This window comes from Caretta caretta, chromosome 11 (genome assembly GCF_965140235.1).
Source record: "Caretta caretta isolate rCarCar2 chromosome 11, rCarCar1.hap1, whole genome shotgun sequence".
NCBI classification, from domain to species: domain Eukaryota; kingdom Metazoa; phylum Chordata; order Testudines; family Cheloniidae; genus Caretta; species Caretta caretta.
The window spans coordinates 32,343,374-32,360,405 of record NC_134216.1 but is presented as its reverse complement, the minus strand read 5'-3'; the positions used below and the strand labels follow the sequence as shown (position 1 = coordinate 32,360,405).

General features: G+C 42.3%; 1 protein-coding gene across 2 annotated transcripts; it reads right to left on the bottom strand.

Moving 5' to 3' along the window:
• Positions 1-1,848: 1,848 nt before the first annotated feature.
• DAPL1 (death associated protein like 1) lies at positions 1,849-12,020 on the bottom strand. 2 transcript variants are annotated; one of them, XM_048869544.2, is made up of 4 exons: positions 11,885-12,020; positions 7,698-7,785; positions 3,954-4,017; positions 1,849-2,136 (listed from the first exon to the last, which is right to left on the bottom strand). In XM_048869544.2, exons 1-4 carry the CDS (start codon positions 11,940-11,942, stop codon positions 2,017-2,019), a joined length of 330 nt encoding a protein of 109 aa, XP_048725501.1. In that variant the 5' UTR covers positions 11,943-12,020; the 3' UTR covers positions 1,849-2,016. The 2 variants fall into 2 exon arrangements, with proteins under 2 accessions (XP_048725501.1, XP_048725503.1); XM_048869546.2 differs by lacking the exon at positions 1,849-2,136 and adding an exon at positions 2,143-2,619.
• Between the last annotated feature and the right edge of the window lie 5,012 nt (positions 12,021-17,032).

The following is a 17,032-nucleotide window of genomic DNA, read 5'->3' as shown; positions in this document are numbered from 1 at the left end:
ACATACAGGTCCTATGGACACTGAGACTCCCCATGATCATAGCACCCTGGGTGGTGGCCCACATTGCCCACCCCAGTTGTCTGGACACTTTACAGAGGGCAGGGTGCCAATCAGGAGCCAGGAGGCTGCTGTCAAACCCTTGAGCTTGAACTTCCTATGGTCTGTTTCCACAGATGGTCATGGGAAGTGGAGTGCAAGCTGGTTCCTGCTGTTGCTGGTTGGCAGCTTGGGGATTAATACAAGAATGAAAAGGTAGGTAAGGAACTGAAGGAACAGAGATTTTCAGGTGCTCCAAACTTCGTGAAATGTGGGCAGATTTTCTACAGGGACACCAGGACAACTTCTCTATCCCTAGCCAAATTTCAAAGTCCTTGCTCCAAAGCACAGAGGTGCTAGAGCTTTCTCAATGAAACAGTTGTAAAAACTTTATCACATGAGCAAAACAAAAAATTTCCTCCTAACCTTGTTCTGAAAAAATGATTGAATAATTTTTGCTGAAATTAAAATATATATAATTTAGGCAAAGGCAGACACCCAGGATGGAAGATTTCTGCCTAAATGGTTGAAGTCCAGTAAAGTTTAAGCAACTGAAAACAGGATCTTATAATGGAAAGTATAGGACAATCCTAAGTAGAGTCACTAACTGCCTGTGCCACCTATAATATATATTCTGGAGGTCAGGTAGTCACATTTTTAAATGTCTCAGATTATTTAATACAAAGTTATGTCCTGTCAGTGTTTACACGGAACCATTTTCCTCTAAAACTTCCCACCATTGGTTCTACTGATGTTAGCAACCATGAGAACTGTAGTATAGAAAAAGAGTTGGCAGCCTTCCATTTTTTTAAGCCACCTGGTTATCTGCTCAGAGCAAGTCAAGATGACATTGTAGTAAAGACACCACTGGCCAATCTACACTACCATCATTGCTACTGGAAGCAGAAAAATACCGCAGGGTTGCAATGATGGGGAATCTTAAGGAAAACATCTTGTTGCTAACTAGTGTTATTGTAGCTGTTTTGGTCCCAGGATATTAAATAGATAAGGTGGGTGAGGTAATGTCTTTTATTGGACCAACTTCAGTTGGTGAGAGAGAGAGAAGCTTTTGAGCTTACACAGAGATCTTTCCCAAGTCACCTGTCTGAGCCTGAAAGCTTGTCTCCCTCACCCACAGAAGTAGTAAACTAGGAGACTGGTGGCACAACTACACTGACAAACTATTTTCAAAGACAATTTCTTAATACATCAATTACCAACAAAATAGTTAGAGCCATGTTCCTGCCGTTCCTCTCCTCATACAACTACTATGAGGAGACTTTTTTAGAAACATGAAGCAGACATCTAGGAACACTGGGACATGCTGTGGCCCAACACTCCCATGCATGCAAGTAAGGAGGTACAACGTGCTCACTCTCCTGAGCTGGCTACCCATATTATGGGGTGCAATGCTGCTGGTACAATAAAGAAAAACAGCCTCTATAGGACTACTACTTCTCCTCCCTTCCAGTTGGGTTGGGAGTGGGAAGAGCTGTGCTGGGGAAATAATTTGTACCAACCCTACATCTTGGGCAAATTACTGCTTCACTACCCACCCTGGCACCAGATAGGGGCTGAGAACTGTGCTTCTGGAGCAGCACCACCCATTATCCTTTACACAGGACTTGTTATCAAGACATGAGTCGCCCTACAGTGCAGGGAACAATCCTTTGCCAGTGCGGGGGATGGACTAGATAGAAAAGAAATGGTTTTCTTTTCCAACTCAGATTTGTGTGATATGATTCTCTGAAAATTTCATGAAAAGATAGAAGATTCTACAAAGTCAGGTGAATGAAGCCATGTAACAAGAAATCAGTATACTTATGAAGTGTTTTATTGCCAGAAATGGAAGAAAAATACAATACAGTTCAGCCAGCAACTATTTCCCTATGTTTTGGTCCTTTTGCAAATAGCATTTAATAGCAGATTGTGGTTAGACGAGCTCACTGTCAAGCAGACATGACTATTTTGCTTTATATCTTAACATTTCCGGGGTTGTTGGATGATGTAAATTCTTTTGGGCCATATACTCTTCTCCAGGGCTGGTCGTGGCTTTTGATGAGCCACTTGTGCTGCTGCTGCAGGAAATTTATGGCTGATCTGAAAGATTAAAAGAAAAAAGTCACAACAGAAAAACACTTTTTCTTGCTATTTTTCTGCTGAATTTCATCTTGACACAAAGATTTTTTTTAAAAGCTTTTATATTTTAGCAGACCAATCTTAAGTGTCTGCCATTGAAATGAACAGTATAAACTGGAGACATAGCAGCTCCATGTATTTGACTAGCAGTGAAAGACTCCCACCTAGTTGTCACCAACTACACTGCATACATACCAGTGTCAAAGTTACTTCAGCCTGGTTAACATGTAAATAAATGACTGGGGGGGGGAAGGGGGGGAAGAAGAGAGAGAGAGAGAGACACACACACACAACTATAAGGGGTGCCAAGCAGAACCAATCAGCATTCCAGCTGCTGTTAAAGTCACTCTGAATCTTTCCAAGTTCCAGTTGTTACAACACTAGCCCATTGTGATATCTGAGAACCTCTTCCCGATCCTGGAGAAAACTGCATGTCTGAAGAATCTGGGAGGTCAGAGAGAGTGGAAGAAATGCTAAGTTAGAATAGAGGAGTTAGGAGATTGGGAGGAAAAAGAGAGGGGAGGAGAATGGAGAGCCATGTGTACTGCTAGTTTTAAAAAAAGGAAAAAATAAATTCTGAGCTAATTTAATCTCTGATGTGACTTTGCTGAGCATGTCCCACACCAGGAATCTGATCCAATGAATTAATGTTACATACAATATTTATATGCTGAAAATGTATTTAACTGAGGCTTCAGTAAGCGCTAGGCAAAACTAAGAATGGAATTGTCTCAGGCTTAGGACTTTAATGACATCATGTGTTTGTGGAATATAGGCAGAATCTTTAAAATCGTATGTAATGGGAGTGCAAGTTAAGAAGCAGCTTGTAAAACGGGTTCACTCAAAATGTGTAAACTGCAAGTGGAGTCCTACAGTGGATCACTATGAAATGCACTGGATGTTGCTGTGGATTGCAACCAAAACTGACAGGAAAGATGTCCCATTCATAACAGTCTGGCAGAGAACTGCAGTACCATGGGAGTATCTGCAAAGGCAGAGGTCAGGAAACAGCACTGGAATCTCCAAAGTCTCACATTAGTCCTCAGCCACGATGGTGGCATGGGCTATTGGACAGTGCTGGGGCTTCTTCTAATGTATGTTGTGTGTGATGCCCAAGAGGATCACCTGTGGCTGTTTTGCTGACACTGTCTTGACTTCCTTGTGTCTATTTTGCTGTAGCTTTGTTTGAAACTTATCAGGGCTGATGGGCACCTGTCCTTATAACATTGTGAACTTCCCTCAGCTGTTTCATATAGGTGATCTCCTTGCTTGTGCTCATCTGAGTTGAATTAAATTAAACACTTAGCTCAGTTAAATTAATCTTGTGGTTAACGCACAGGACTAGAATCCAGAAGATCTGGATTTATTCCCAGCTCTGCCATTGACTTTCAGAACCACCCTCAGTTATTTTCCCCAAGTTTTTAATAAATCTGAAATTAATGTGGCCCTTTTAAAAACTTCAAACTATACCGTGTCTTGTTATACCCAAAATATTTGTGTTCTATTAACAGTCACAGTGGAGTAGAGAAGAGAGTTCAAAGTTGCATCTTGGTAAATTATCATTTTAGAAATACCATAGCCCCCATAGAAAAACAAAACCTCTCAGCAATTAATTTGTAGAATAATTTTTTTAAATACCTAGTTGAATCCAGGACATAGTCCCACATCCATTAAATTACAGCAGTTATGGTAAATCAATTTTATGTTATAACACCTTGTCAGCATTTCTTTATAAGACTAAACAGGCATGTGTGCCCTATTCCACTACATATACTTACTTTCTCCAGTGCATCGGCTAGTAAGACACCCATATTTTGCATTTTTGTAACACTAACAATTGAGCTGCAAAGCAAAAGACAGATTTTTTTCAGGATTTTTGTCTCCCCAAATGACTTAAAAGAAACTTTGAGAATAAAAGTAAGGATATAAACAACATAGCCTTTGTGATTCAGCTGTAACTTTGCTCTATGATATAGGGGGGAAAAAATAAGAGTTTACGATCATCTCCCTATAATTGCCAGGTACATAGTTTTCCCTCTCAATTTGTACTTGGTAACAGGAAACTAGAAACAAGATAATACTTTTCCATGGTGCCTGATCCCCCAGAAGGCCTCTTTGATGAGGAATACATTTCTTTGTATGTTGCTGGGCAGTTTCACTGATACCTAGAAATGTTTCAGGAAGTCACAAGTCTACACTGCAATAAAAGACATATGGCACGGCCAGGGCTGGCCCAGGTCAGCTGACTCAAGCTTGCAGGGCTTGAGCTGCAGGGCTAAAAACTGGAGTGTACATGTTGGGGCTTAGCATGGAGACCAGGCTCTGTAACCACTCACCCTCATGATGTCTCAGAGCCTGGGCTCCACATAGAGCCCCCGTGTATAAACTGCAATTTTAGCCCCACAGCCCGAGTCCATTGACCTGGCCCCTGAGACTTGATGTCATGGGTATTTTTATTACAATGTAGATGTACCCTCAGTTTAAAATTTTACTCTTCCCCCCCCCGCCCCATCTCAAAACTGGGTCCATTATTATGGAAAACATTACTAATATTTTTAGAACTAAAAAATAAAAAGGTCCACTTTAATTTGAAAATAGGTCTATTGTCAAGCTCAGATGACTTTTACATCAAAAACCTTATTGTTTGCATTTTTCCAATGCATAGACATTTTATCAAAATTCAGATTAAACCAAGATTTAGAGGCTGTGAAGTCCTATGAATTTAAATGGCAACAATATTTGTGTGAAATTCTCAAAAAAAAAATTGTGGATTTCACACAGATTTGATGATACTAAAGTTTATCTATCAGAAAGTGCACGTATCTGAAGCATTTTCAGTTGAGTCTACAGTGTTCCCATTTGCAGAGACATCCATCAGGGGAAGACTAGGACTGATTATTTGTCTGTTGCTACCTACATTGAACTAGCCACATTAAAAGACAATTCTCACCTGAACGCGAAGATGTAACTACAGCTAGGTTTGTTTATTCTGTAGATGCAGCAGTAACAAGTGAACTTACCAATGGTGAATTTAAAATACTTCAACAAATAGACATACCAACCAAGAACCAGATCCTACTACCCTCTGAGACTGCAAATTCCAAGGAGACTAATCACAGTACAAAGTTACACAATTAGGCCCCTAAGTTATCTGCCATTAAATTTTTTTAACTTTCACCTACTAAAGATATTTAAAGTAGTCATTCTCTAGATAGATTTTAAATGGCGAGATTTAGGGAAATTGCATGAATTTATTTCTCATGAAAGATGTCTGACAGTTGAAGTCCTCTTTTAACAGGACATATATATCACAGATGCTGTTGCCCTACAACTGGGCCAAACCCTGACCCGGAGAGGCCACCTTTAGAATGAATAGTCCCATCTCCAAGCCTCCTCAGTCTCTTGGCTAAGACTGCCAACCTGAGTGCCCACTGTGATGAGACCCCTGTTATGAGTCCAGTAGGAGCTAGACTCAGGACAAACTCAATTCATGTAGGCCACTTTACAGGTGTCAGATGGTAGTGATTATACCACCACCAACCTGAGCCACATTTGAACCAGTGATCTAGAGGGTAAAGACTGCCTAAGACATTATCAGCCCTCCAAGCCACACTGTCCTCCTCTTTCCCTAAATCACTGGATTATTCTCTGTGAATGAGGGGCAGTCTTTGCTCCATTTATTATGACGCTTAAGTTTCCTGAACAAGTTAACATGTATGCATTATGAAACAGCTACTTTAAAATGTTTTATAATTTTTATTGATAAAAAATGAGACCTCTTATTTGTAGCTTTTACATAATTACATCTTGAAAATAAAGTTCAGTATCCCCTGCGTAAAATATACTCCAGTAATCACTTATTTCTTTCCAGTTTCTAATGGATTTTATAATTAGCTCTTTGTTTACTAGTTCTGCGTGCCAGAATCAATGCTGTCACCTCAGCCCAGTTCCAGGAATAGTGTTTTAGTTCAAGGTCTTCAGAGCCAGCAAGGGAAGTGCAATGCTGATTTCTGTGGGTCTGCCAAAACAATTAGGAGCAATTTGTTCCTCAGCTTTGAGAGCAGCGGGGGGGAGGGGAGGGGTTATGATAAAACAAAAACTATAGATTAGAGGATTTTAAAAGAGATCAGATTTAGTGTCAATTAAACCCAAGTTTTGGCAGGTCAGTCACATAGACTTCCTATGTCACCTTGGACAAGTCTCTCTGGGCTTAGAGTATGATGTCTCTTAGGGTATGTCTACGCTGCAGCTGGAAGGTGTGATTCCCAGTGTGGGTAGGCAGACACACAACTCAGTTTGAGCTAGCAAGCTAAATATAGTAGTGTGGATGTTGCCGCATGGGCAGCAGTCTAGGCTAGTGGCCAGAGCCAGGGGGTTGTGCGGGCTTGGACCTGGGTGGCTACCACCACCAGTTCCAGCTGTGGTAGATTCTTCCTGTGCTGTCACAGTGGAGTACATTTGTAAGGCTGCCTTCCAAGAACTCCGCACTAAGTTAGGACTTACAAGGTATGCTAGGAACAGGACTGGGATGGAAGAGACATTCTGGGGACAGGGCTACAACATACAGCTCTGTGGCCCATATGGCAGCTTCAGGAAGCTGTTGTAACACAGATAGGCCCCCAGAGCTGTCTAAGGTACAGTGGGGGCCGCTCCAGCCCCTGGAACAGCCCAGGGTCAGGAGGGTGCTTAAAGCTACCTTAGCCCCATTTCCCTCCAGATGCACCCATTGTTTCAGGGAAAGAAAGACAAGATCAGATTTTCTAATATTAAAAACACTGAAAAAAGAAATAGATTTACAGAGTTATATATGCTACAGCCAGAAGGGACCATTAGATTGTCTAGTCTGACATCTTCTATGTCACAAGCCACTAAATTTATTAAAGTTATGCTTGTATTGGAGTCCAATAACTTGTGTTTGGCTAAAGCTTAATTTGTGTTTTGGGTAAACCATAATTTCCAGAAAGGCGTCTAGTTAATCTGAAGACATCAAGAGATGGAGAATCCACCATTTCTCTTAATGGTTGATTCCAGTGACCACCCTCCCTGTTAAAAACAATTGTGCCCTATTCTAATTTGAATTTGTCAGGGTTCAGCTTCCAGAAACTGGTTCTTGTTAGGTTTTTCTTCTCTAGATTAAAAAGGTATTTAGTACCTGAAATTTTCTCCCTGTGAAGGTTCTTATGCATCATAATCAACTCACCTCTTTCTTCTTTTTGTTAAACTAACCAGATTGAGGTCTTTATGTCTCTCATTTGAAGGCAGGCATTTTCTCAAGCCCCCTAATCATTTAAAATAAAACAAAGCTTTTTAAAAGGAGACTATAAAGAAGCAAAAATGGGTACAATCCAATTATTTTTCTTTTCAGATTACCTTCAAATCTGCCTTTCATTTGTATACTGCAGAGTTTAGTGCTTGCTAATTGCACTGTTCAAAACTGTAAAGCTTTATTCTTTTTGGAAACCTGATCCAACTTGCTGTTGATGTTTCAGGGTAAAATTAAGGCATAACTGCAGATGAAATACCTTGTCTTCTCTTTTCCAGGGTTCTTGGGATTTTTCTCAACAGCTCCATTTTTTTGCTTTTTGGAAGCTCTCCTACTTCCATATTTGACTGTTAGAAAACAATTTACACTGTGTGAATAGCTTAAACAGCTACAGAATTGTTCATCACAAGGTTGATTTATTTTGTTTTGTTTTACCCCCCCCCAAAAAAAAACACACCCAAAAACTGCACAACATATACTCAGGAAAACATAGTAATAAGATAAAAGATTAACTCTCAAGAGAGAGAGTTTGAACTCTCTGTTATGGTTCTTCTGCAGTGTGGGTGGAAGTTGAAAACAAAAATGAGACCCAGAGAACCACCCAAGATTATCTATAGACTACAGCATGACCAGAGTAAGTTCAAGCTATTGCAATCTTAAAAAAAAAAAAAATAATAATAATTAAAAAAAAGAAATCTTATTCTTCAGAATAGAAACTATACTGGTTCTAAAATTTGGCTGCCCTCATGCATTCCTTCTGAGAAATCTTAGATGCAATTGTTTATAGATTATTATTATTTTTTAAAAAGTCGAGTCCTTCTACATCAGTTTTCAACACAGCATATGACTAACAACAGGAAGATTGTTTACATGATTTACTCAAGATACACCAGAATAAAATTGTGTGTATAGTACAAGTTATAATGCAGCTAGGAATCAACTGCATATTTATCATGCACTAGTGTTCCTTCAAGCTTAATTATAATTTATTAAAATGCCTGCCAATCACAAAACCAATTAGTACTAATTAAGCTACAGATGACCTAACAATGACAATGTAAGTGTTGAGCAATGTCAGACAAATTCAGCTTTTTGAAGGAGCATGTAAAGATATTTCAGATAACTTGTCAAAGCAAATACCTTCTTCCTGTGCACAAGAATATTTGTAAATTTTATAACTGTCAAAGTAAATAAGAACAAGCTGAATATAGATTTTTGGTTCATTTAATCTAGTTGTTTCATCTTATGGCAAGGTTCCTATTCTGCATTTAAAAAAAAAACAAAACAAAACAACCAAGACAAGAGTTTCTTTCAGATCTATAGTTTTTGGGGGATGGCACAAGCAGGAAAGGAAAATACTGGAGGTGCCCAAAAATCAGATCTGAATCTAGATCCAAATTATGTGGTTTGCATCTCTAGAAATATACAATAAGCATTTGTAAATCACATATTTTGACAGTAGGATACATAATTTTCATTTCAGAGTGGTAGCAGTGTTCTTCTGTATCAGCAAAAAAACAAAACAAAAAAACAACACCCCCCCCGCCCCCCCTCCAAAAAAACCAAAAACCAAGGAGTCCTTGTGGCACCTTAGAGACTAACAAATTTATTTGGGCATAAGCTTTCATGAGCTAAAACCCACTTCATCAGATGCATACAGTGGAAAATACAGTAGGAAGATATATATACACAGAGAACATGAAAAAATGGGTGTTGCCATACCAACTGTAATGAGACCAATCAATTAAGGTGGGCTATTATCAGCAGGAGAAAAAAAAAAAAACCTTTTGTAGTGATTGGTCTTGTTACAGTTGGTATGGCAATACCCATTTTTTCATGTTCTCTGTGTATATATATCTTCCTACTGTATTTTCCACTACATGCATCTGCTGAAGTGGGTTTTAGCCCACGAAAGCCTAGGCCCAAATAAATTTGTTAGTCTCTAAGGTGTCATAAGGACTCCTTGGTTTTTTTTTTTTTTTATAATTTTCATTGAAGTTTTAATAGTGAGATGTGAGGCTCCAAATATATATATGCAGAAGCATGTACATATTGTACAAAGCTGCCCACTGCATGAAAGAAGAGGCTAAAGGAATACAGGGAGGGACCCCAAGATACCAGGGCATTTAAAAAAAAAAAAGAAGAAGAAGAAATCTGCTTGTGTACAATTATTTTGTAAATTGCAAGTCTAAAAACAGATATACCATTCAGAATGAATATGCTTTTAAAGACAAATTATTTTGCATTTTAAAAATGAAGTTTAGTAAATTATTGGTGTCTAATGTGCATTAACTGACTAATTAGGAGGGGGAAATCTTAGTAGATTTAGAAAAGAAGCTTTTGATCATAAATTTATATTTAACCAAAAACTGCAGAACTTTTATTATGTGGAATTAGTGTGAAATAACATGTGGGGCAGCTATAGAGTACTAATCAGAACAAATTTTTCCAAAGTCCAGTAGGTCTTCACACAATTAGCTAATGTACATAGGGATTAGTTAATGTTTGTACAACTTTGAATATTTAAAGCACCAAATAAATGCCAATTATTATGACAAATCATAACTGCTTGAAAGGAGAAGTTATATATAGTACCACATTAATGATCTTCAGGTTATGTGAACAAAGGCACCATCTAACATGACATCTCAGAGTACTTATATGTTTCCTGTTATATGCTGAAAAAGACGACAAATTAATAGTTATTTAAATGCATCAATCACATTTTTTGGTTATTCCTTTATATCACATTCCTGAGTAAGTTTATCATCACTCTGCTCCTCCTCTCAGAGTTGCCACAATCCAGTGTTTGAGTTTCAATTCAGGACTATGGAACGGATTATGAAGTCCCAAACACTCACATGTGATTTCACCTGATAAACAGGAGGAGATCCATGAGGAAAGAAACAACTTTAATTTACACACAAGTGTTACTCAGAATTTATACAGCAGCTATAAAAGTATTATACCCTTCAAACTGCCTGTCACAGAGTTTGCAATCCAAGACCTCAATCCTGAAATCAGAAGTTCACAGATGTATTCTTATCCCCACAATGGGTTCCACTGAAATCACTGAGGTGCTACATAGATACAAGTATCCACTTGTGCAGAGTAGATTGCAGGATCCAGGCCTTCTACTACCATTATTGCATTTTAAAGGATACTACAGCTACAGAGGGGTGTTGATAAAATGTTAAGGGCCCAATTCTGTAGATGTAGCTCAGGCACATGCCCATGGACTTTAGTGCAAACTTTGGCTTTGTAAAATCTAGGTTATAATTTGGTAAAATAATCCAGAAAGTGGCTGTAATTCCTTAAATGGACATTGTCAAATTTGGAGATTCTAAGTCATGGTATACCTTTCAGCCTCTCCACACACTCTCTTCATCAGTGTGAATTGTTATTCACCTTTTTTATTTTTAAAAGATTAGTTAGTCTCTAAATAAAGGAAAATGTAAACCAGCAGACAGGGACTCAAAAGGGATGAAAGCTCTTAACACACCAGAGTCAGGGACTCAGGACTGAGTCTATTCCCAGCTCTGCTTAAGAGCTGGTATACAATCTTGACAGCTGCTAGTTTTGGATGCCTGCACCACAGCCTGCTTTTCAAAACAGGGACCCAAAATAATCCAATCACTTCAAAAAGTACCTGCTGAACTCCCTGGCATAATATTTCCTTCCATCCTCACAGGAGCAAGTCCACTCTGACTTGTAAAAACAATGGACTCCTTGTTGTTTTTGCTGATACAGACTAACACGGCTACCACTCTGAAATATGACTTGTAATGCACTTTGGGATTCTCAAATAGAAAGATCTGTAGAAGTCGAATCTGGTTATTAACATCATCAGGAGAAACCCCAGGATAGCAGCAAACCCGGGTGAACACAGGAGGTGGAGGAAAGTGTGAGCGTGGGTCTTTCCAGAAGTGAGTGGTGATCACGACAGAGTTTCACTGATACCCTGTCAGGCGCTCACATTGGCTGTGTTACACCCCTCTCCCTCTGGGGAGCTGCAGCAACAGCCCCAAAGGAACCAGCCGTGCAGAGCTGGTCATGGGGCCAGATTCTGCCGAAGGGCTGCTAAAGGCAGGGAGAATTGCGCGGCCAGGCAGAGTTTGAACGTCAGGTGTGCGCAAAGGCCAAGAGGGGGGAGGGGGTGCGAGAGTCTCACCCCTCGCTCGCCGCATCCCGGACCCTGCACGACGGGACGGGGGTCCCACTCATGGGAACACAATGAGGTAGGTAGGGAGGTGTGTGTGTGTGTGAGAGAGAGAGAGAGAGAGAGACCCCACCCCCCCCGGAGCACATTACACGATGAGGCGCGCGCAAGCGTGTGTGTGTGCGTGTGCGTGTGCGTGTGTCCCCGTCCCCTCTTCCCAACCACAACCGCGGGGAGCAGCCGCCAGAGGAAACCAAGCAGCTTCCTTGCAAAGCGGGGGCGCCTACCTGCTGGAGGGCGCCCGCCTTTCAGGGGGGACGGCGGAGCTGACGCTTCCTTCGCCATGGCAGGGGTGGGTATGTGTGGACGGGCGGCAGCCAGTCACGACGCTGCAGAGGCGAGCCCTAGCCGCGAGCAGGCGCACGGCGCTCCCTTTTATGGAGGCAGGGCAGGGGGCCTGCCAGGGCAGCGCAGAGCAGCGGCGTGGTCGGGACAGTGGGGAGAACGCGTGTGGGCGGCGCTGGCGGAGAGAAGCGGGTGTGGGTGCTTGTGCTGTGGGGCAGCAGAGGAACGGGCTCGGCGGTGTAAGAATGGGTACAGTGGGGGTAGGAGAGGAAGCGGGTGCGGTATAGGGCTGAGGGGTGGGTACAGCGGGGGTAGGAGAGGAAAGGGGGTGCGGTATAGGGCTGAGGGGTGGGTACAGCGGGGGTAGTAGAGGAAGGGGGTGCAGTATAGGGCTGAGAGGTGGGTACAGTGGGGTAGGAGAGGAAAGGGGGTGCGGTATAGGGCTGACAGGTGGGTACAGCGGGGGTAGGAGAGGAAGCGGGTGCGGTATAGGGCTGAGGGGTGGGTACAGTGGGGGTAGGAGAGGAAGGGGGTGCGGTATAGGAGTGGGGTGGGGACAGTGGGGGTAACTGAAGAAGGGGGTGCGGTATAGGAGTGAGGGGTGGGTACAGTGGGGATAGGAGAGGAAGGGGGTGCGGTATAGGGCTGAGGGGTGGGTACAGCGGGGGTAGTAGAGGAAAGGGGGTGCGGTATACGGCTCAGGGGTGGGTACAGCGGGGGTAGTAGAGGAAGGGGGTGCGGTATAGGGCTGAGGGGTGGGTACAGCGGGGGTAGGAGAGGAAAGGGGGTGTGGTATACGGCTCAGGGGTGGGTACAGCGGGGGTAGTAGAGGAAAGGGGGTGCGGTATACGGCTCAGGGGTGGGTACAGCGGGGGTAGTAGAGGAAGGGGGTGCGGTATACGGCTCAGGGGTGGGTACAGCGGGGGTAGTAGAGGAAGGGGGTGCGGTATACGGCTCAGGGGTGGGTACAGCGGGGGTAGGAGAGGAAGGGGGTGCGGTATAGGAGTGAGGGGTGGGTACAGTGGGGATAGGAGAGGAAGGGGGTGCAGTATAGGAGTGAGGGGTGGGTACAGTGGGGGTAGAAGAGGAAGGGGGTGCGGTATAGGAGTGGGGTGGGTACAGTGCGGGTAACTGAAGAAGGGGGTGCGGTATAGGAGTGAGGGGTGGGTACAGCGGGGGTAGGAAAGGAAGGGGGTGCGGTATAGGAGTGGGGTGGGTACAGTGCGGGTAGCTGAAGAAGGGGGTGCGGTATAGGAGTGAGGGGTGGGTACAGTGGGGGTAGGAGAGGAAGGGGGTGCGGTATAGGAATGAGGGGTGGGTACAGTGGGGGTAGGAGAGGAAAGGGGGTGCAGTATAGGGCTCAGGGGTGGGTACAGCGGAGGTAGGAGAGGAAGGGGGTGCTGTATAGGGCTGAGGGGTGGGTACAGTGGGGGTAGGAGAGGAAAGGGGGTGCGGTATAGGGCTGAGAGGTGGGTACAGTGGGGATAGGAGAGGAAGGGGGTGTGGTATAGGAGTGGGGTGGGTACAGTGGGGGTAGAAGAGGAAGGGGGTGTGGTATAGGAGTGAGGGGTGGGTACAGTGGGGGTAGGAGAGGAAGGGTGTGCGGTGTACGTGTGAGGGGTGGGTACAGTGGGGGTAGGAGAGGATAGGGGTGCGGTATAGGAGTGAGGGGTGGGTACAGTGGGGGTAGAAGAGGAAGGGGGTGTGGTATAGGAGTGAGGGGTGGGTACATATACATGGTAGAGGGGCATTGCTGGCACATGATGGCATATATCACATTGGTAGATGTGCTGGTGAACAAGTCTCTGATAGTGTGGCTGATGTGATTAGGCCCTATGATGGTGTCTCCTGAATAGATATGTGGACACAGTTGGCAACGGGCTTTGTTGCAAGGATAGGTTCCTGGGTTAGTGGTTCTCTTGTGTGGTTTGTGGTTGCTGGTGAGTATTTGCTTCAGGTTGTGGGGCTGTCTGGAAGCAAGGACTGATCTGTCTCCCACGATCTGTGAGAGTGATGGGTCGTCCTTCAGGATAAGTTGTAGATCCTTGAGGATGCTTTGGAGAGGTTTTAGTTGGGGGCTGAAGGTGATGGCTAGTGGTGTTCTGTTATTTTCTTTGTTGGGCCTGTCCTGTAGTAGGTAACTTCTGGGTACTCTTCTGGCTCTGTCAGTCTGTTTCTTCACTTCAGCAGGTGGGTATTGTAGTTGTAAGAACGCTTGATAGAGATCATGTAGGTGTTTGTCTTTGTCTGAGGGGTTGGACCAAATGCGGTTGTATCGTAGAGCTTGGCTGTAGACAATAGATCGTGTGGTGTGGTCTGGATGAAAGCTGGAGGCATGTAGGTAGGCATAGCGGTCAGTAGGTTTCCAGTAAAGGGTGGTGTTTATGTGACCATGTACCAGCAATGCCCCTCTGCCATGTACATTGGCAAAATTGGACAGTTACTACGTAAAAGAATAAACGGACACAAATCAGACATCAAGAATTATAACATTCAAAAACCAGTCGGAGAACACTTCAATCTCTTTGGTCACTCAATTACAGACCTAAAAGTGGCAATTCTTCAACAAAAAAACTTCAAAAACTGACTCCAACGAGAGACTGCTGAATTGGAATTAATTTGCAAACTGGATACAATTAACTTAGGCTTGAATAAAGACTGGGAGTGGATGGGTCATTACACACAGTAAAACTATTTCCCCATATTTATCACCCCTGCTGTTCCTCAGACGTTGTCAACTGCTGGAAATGGCCTACCATGATTATCACTACAAAAGGTTTCTTTGCCCCCTCCACCCCCGCTCTCCTGCTGGTAATAGCTCACCTTACCTGATCACTCTCATTACAGTGTGTATGGTAACACCCGTTGTTTCACCTTCTCTGAACATAAATCTCCCCACTGTATTTTCCACTGAATGTATCCGATGAAGTGAGCTGTAGCTCAAGAAAGCATATGCTCAAATAAATTTGTTAGTCTCTAAGGTGCCACAGGTACTCCTTTTCTTTTTAAAGATTATTAGCTAACTCAGCAAGAAGCACTTGCATTTCAAGGTGCTAAACATCCTTAAGTATTTACAATTAGTTTATGTGCTTAAAGAAAAAAATTCGTAAACCTGTGTTCAGGTATGAAAGCAACAGTACAAAAGGGAATGGTGGTACTCACATAAAATTCTTAAAGTGCAAGATGGAGTCCACTAGAAACTCAAATATTTTCAAAATATTGTAACTTATTAGACATCTGTAGCACACCAGAGGGTTGCTTCTTATACTTTTGAATCCATCTGGGCAGATGTTACATTCCTGGCCGTACATGCTACTTGTCATGAGTTACAGTGTAAAGCTTCAAAATTTTCATTCCATGACCTAATGTAAATTTCAGACATTGAGCCAAATTCAACATGGGTGTAAGGGGAGGCAGTGACTTCCATAGAGAAGGATGAACTGGGCTCTATACCATATCTGTAGCAAAAAAACCTTGTGCTTTGAGGGGTTGGGGGGGCATAAAAGAGACCAAAATGTATTTATTTCTTTTATTTTCTGAATGATAATAATACTCTAAAATTTGTAGCTCCCATTTGGGAAACAGTAATGTATGTATGATGCTGGCAGACCAGATGCTAGCGCATGCTAAAGCCCCAGGTCAATTCACTTGTGTATTAGTATAAATCAAAGTAATTGTTAAATGTATAAGAGTGTATTTGGTGGTTAAACTCCATGAAAACTAATGGAATTTTACATGCGTTGTTTTTACTTATTTGTATCCTGGTATAATAGAGTAGCAAACATTTACATTGTGTTTACCCCTGTAACTATATAAACCCATCAAAGGAGAAAGAAGTCTTGTGAAAAGCAGATGAAGAACTTTTAACAGAAAAGTGCTAATTTCAAAGCAAGTGGTCATTGTGTATGATGTTTGGAGGTCAAAGACTCAAAATGCATTTCTCACTCTCCATCACCAAAGGAAAAGCCTACGTGGGTAGTGACGCTGTCAGCTTGTTTTCTGTGAGAAGAAGCTATAAGAATAGATTAAAGGAAACACCCTTCATCTCTGGATTATTTCGATTCTAACAGGGTGGAATAATGAACAAGAAGACCGAGATCCACAGAGTTATTCTGGGTAGCCCTGAGAGACTTTTGGGAAACTGGCAGTTTATTACATCACTGCCAGCGTTTGGAATTATAGACTGTGACTCACCTGTACCTATATTTTACCTGCTTTAACCTCTCAATAACTCTCACTTTCTTTTCTTAGCTAATAAATCATTTGTTAGTTTACTATAGAATTGGCTACTGCATTGTCTTTGGTGTGACATCTAGAGTACCAAATGATCTGGGGTAAGTGACTGGGCTCTTGGGATTGGGAGCAACCTGATGTGATGTGATTTTTGGTTTAAGTGACCCTTTATCATAAAGTCTAGTTTGTCCACGTGGCAAGATAGTCCCCTTAGACTCTCCAGTCTGTCTGTGACTCCATAGTAAGACTGGTACAGTGATCAGGAGTTCACATTTGTTACTGACTTGGTGAAATCTAATTATAGAACATACTACGAGTTTGGGGTGTCTGCTCTGTTTTTTGTCAGTCTGCCCTGAGGTAGGTACTCACGGTCGTGAGCCACTCCAGACAGTGTGACAGTATGGTGAAAAATACCAGACACTAGGTATTCCAATGGTATTAGCATTTTAATAAATACTGTACATTTCTAAAAACCCAACTGATTCTTTGTGGTATCAGTCAAAGTTTCAATTATTCAAGAAATTTTCAGCTGAAAGTTGACTATGTAGCCATGTAATTTTATTCTGTCATGCAGGTTGAAATTCATTCACTCTTCTGCTTATGCTAAATGGGGCCAGAATTTCATCAATATCTATTTTCCAGTATCTTGGAAATTATTGTGAGTATTGTACTTACAAAAAAGTAAACAAAAGAGTATTTTAAAAAAGAGAGATAAAATTAATAAAAATCCAAATACAAAATTATATATTTCATTATTATCATTAAGGTATATAGCCACCTTACAGATTGAGTGTCACCTGGAATTAGTCTCTGGCTAGGTCCTTATGATGCGTTGTCTGGATGTTCAGTCTGTGTCC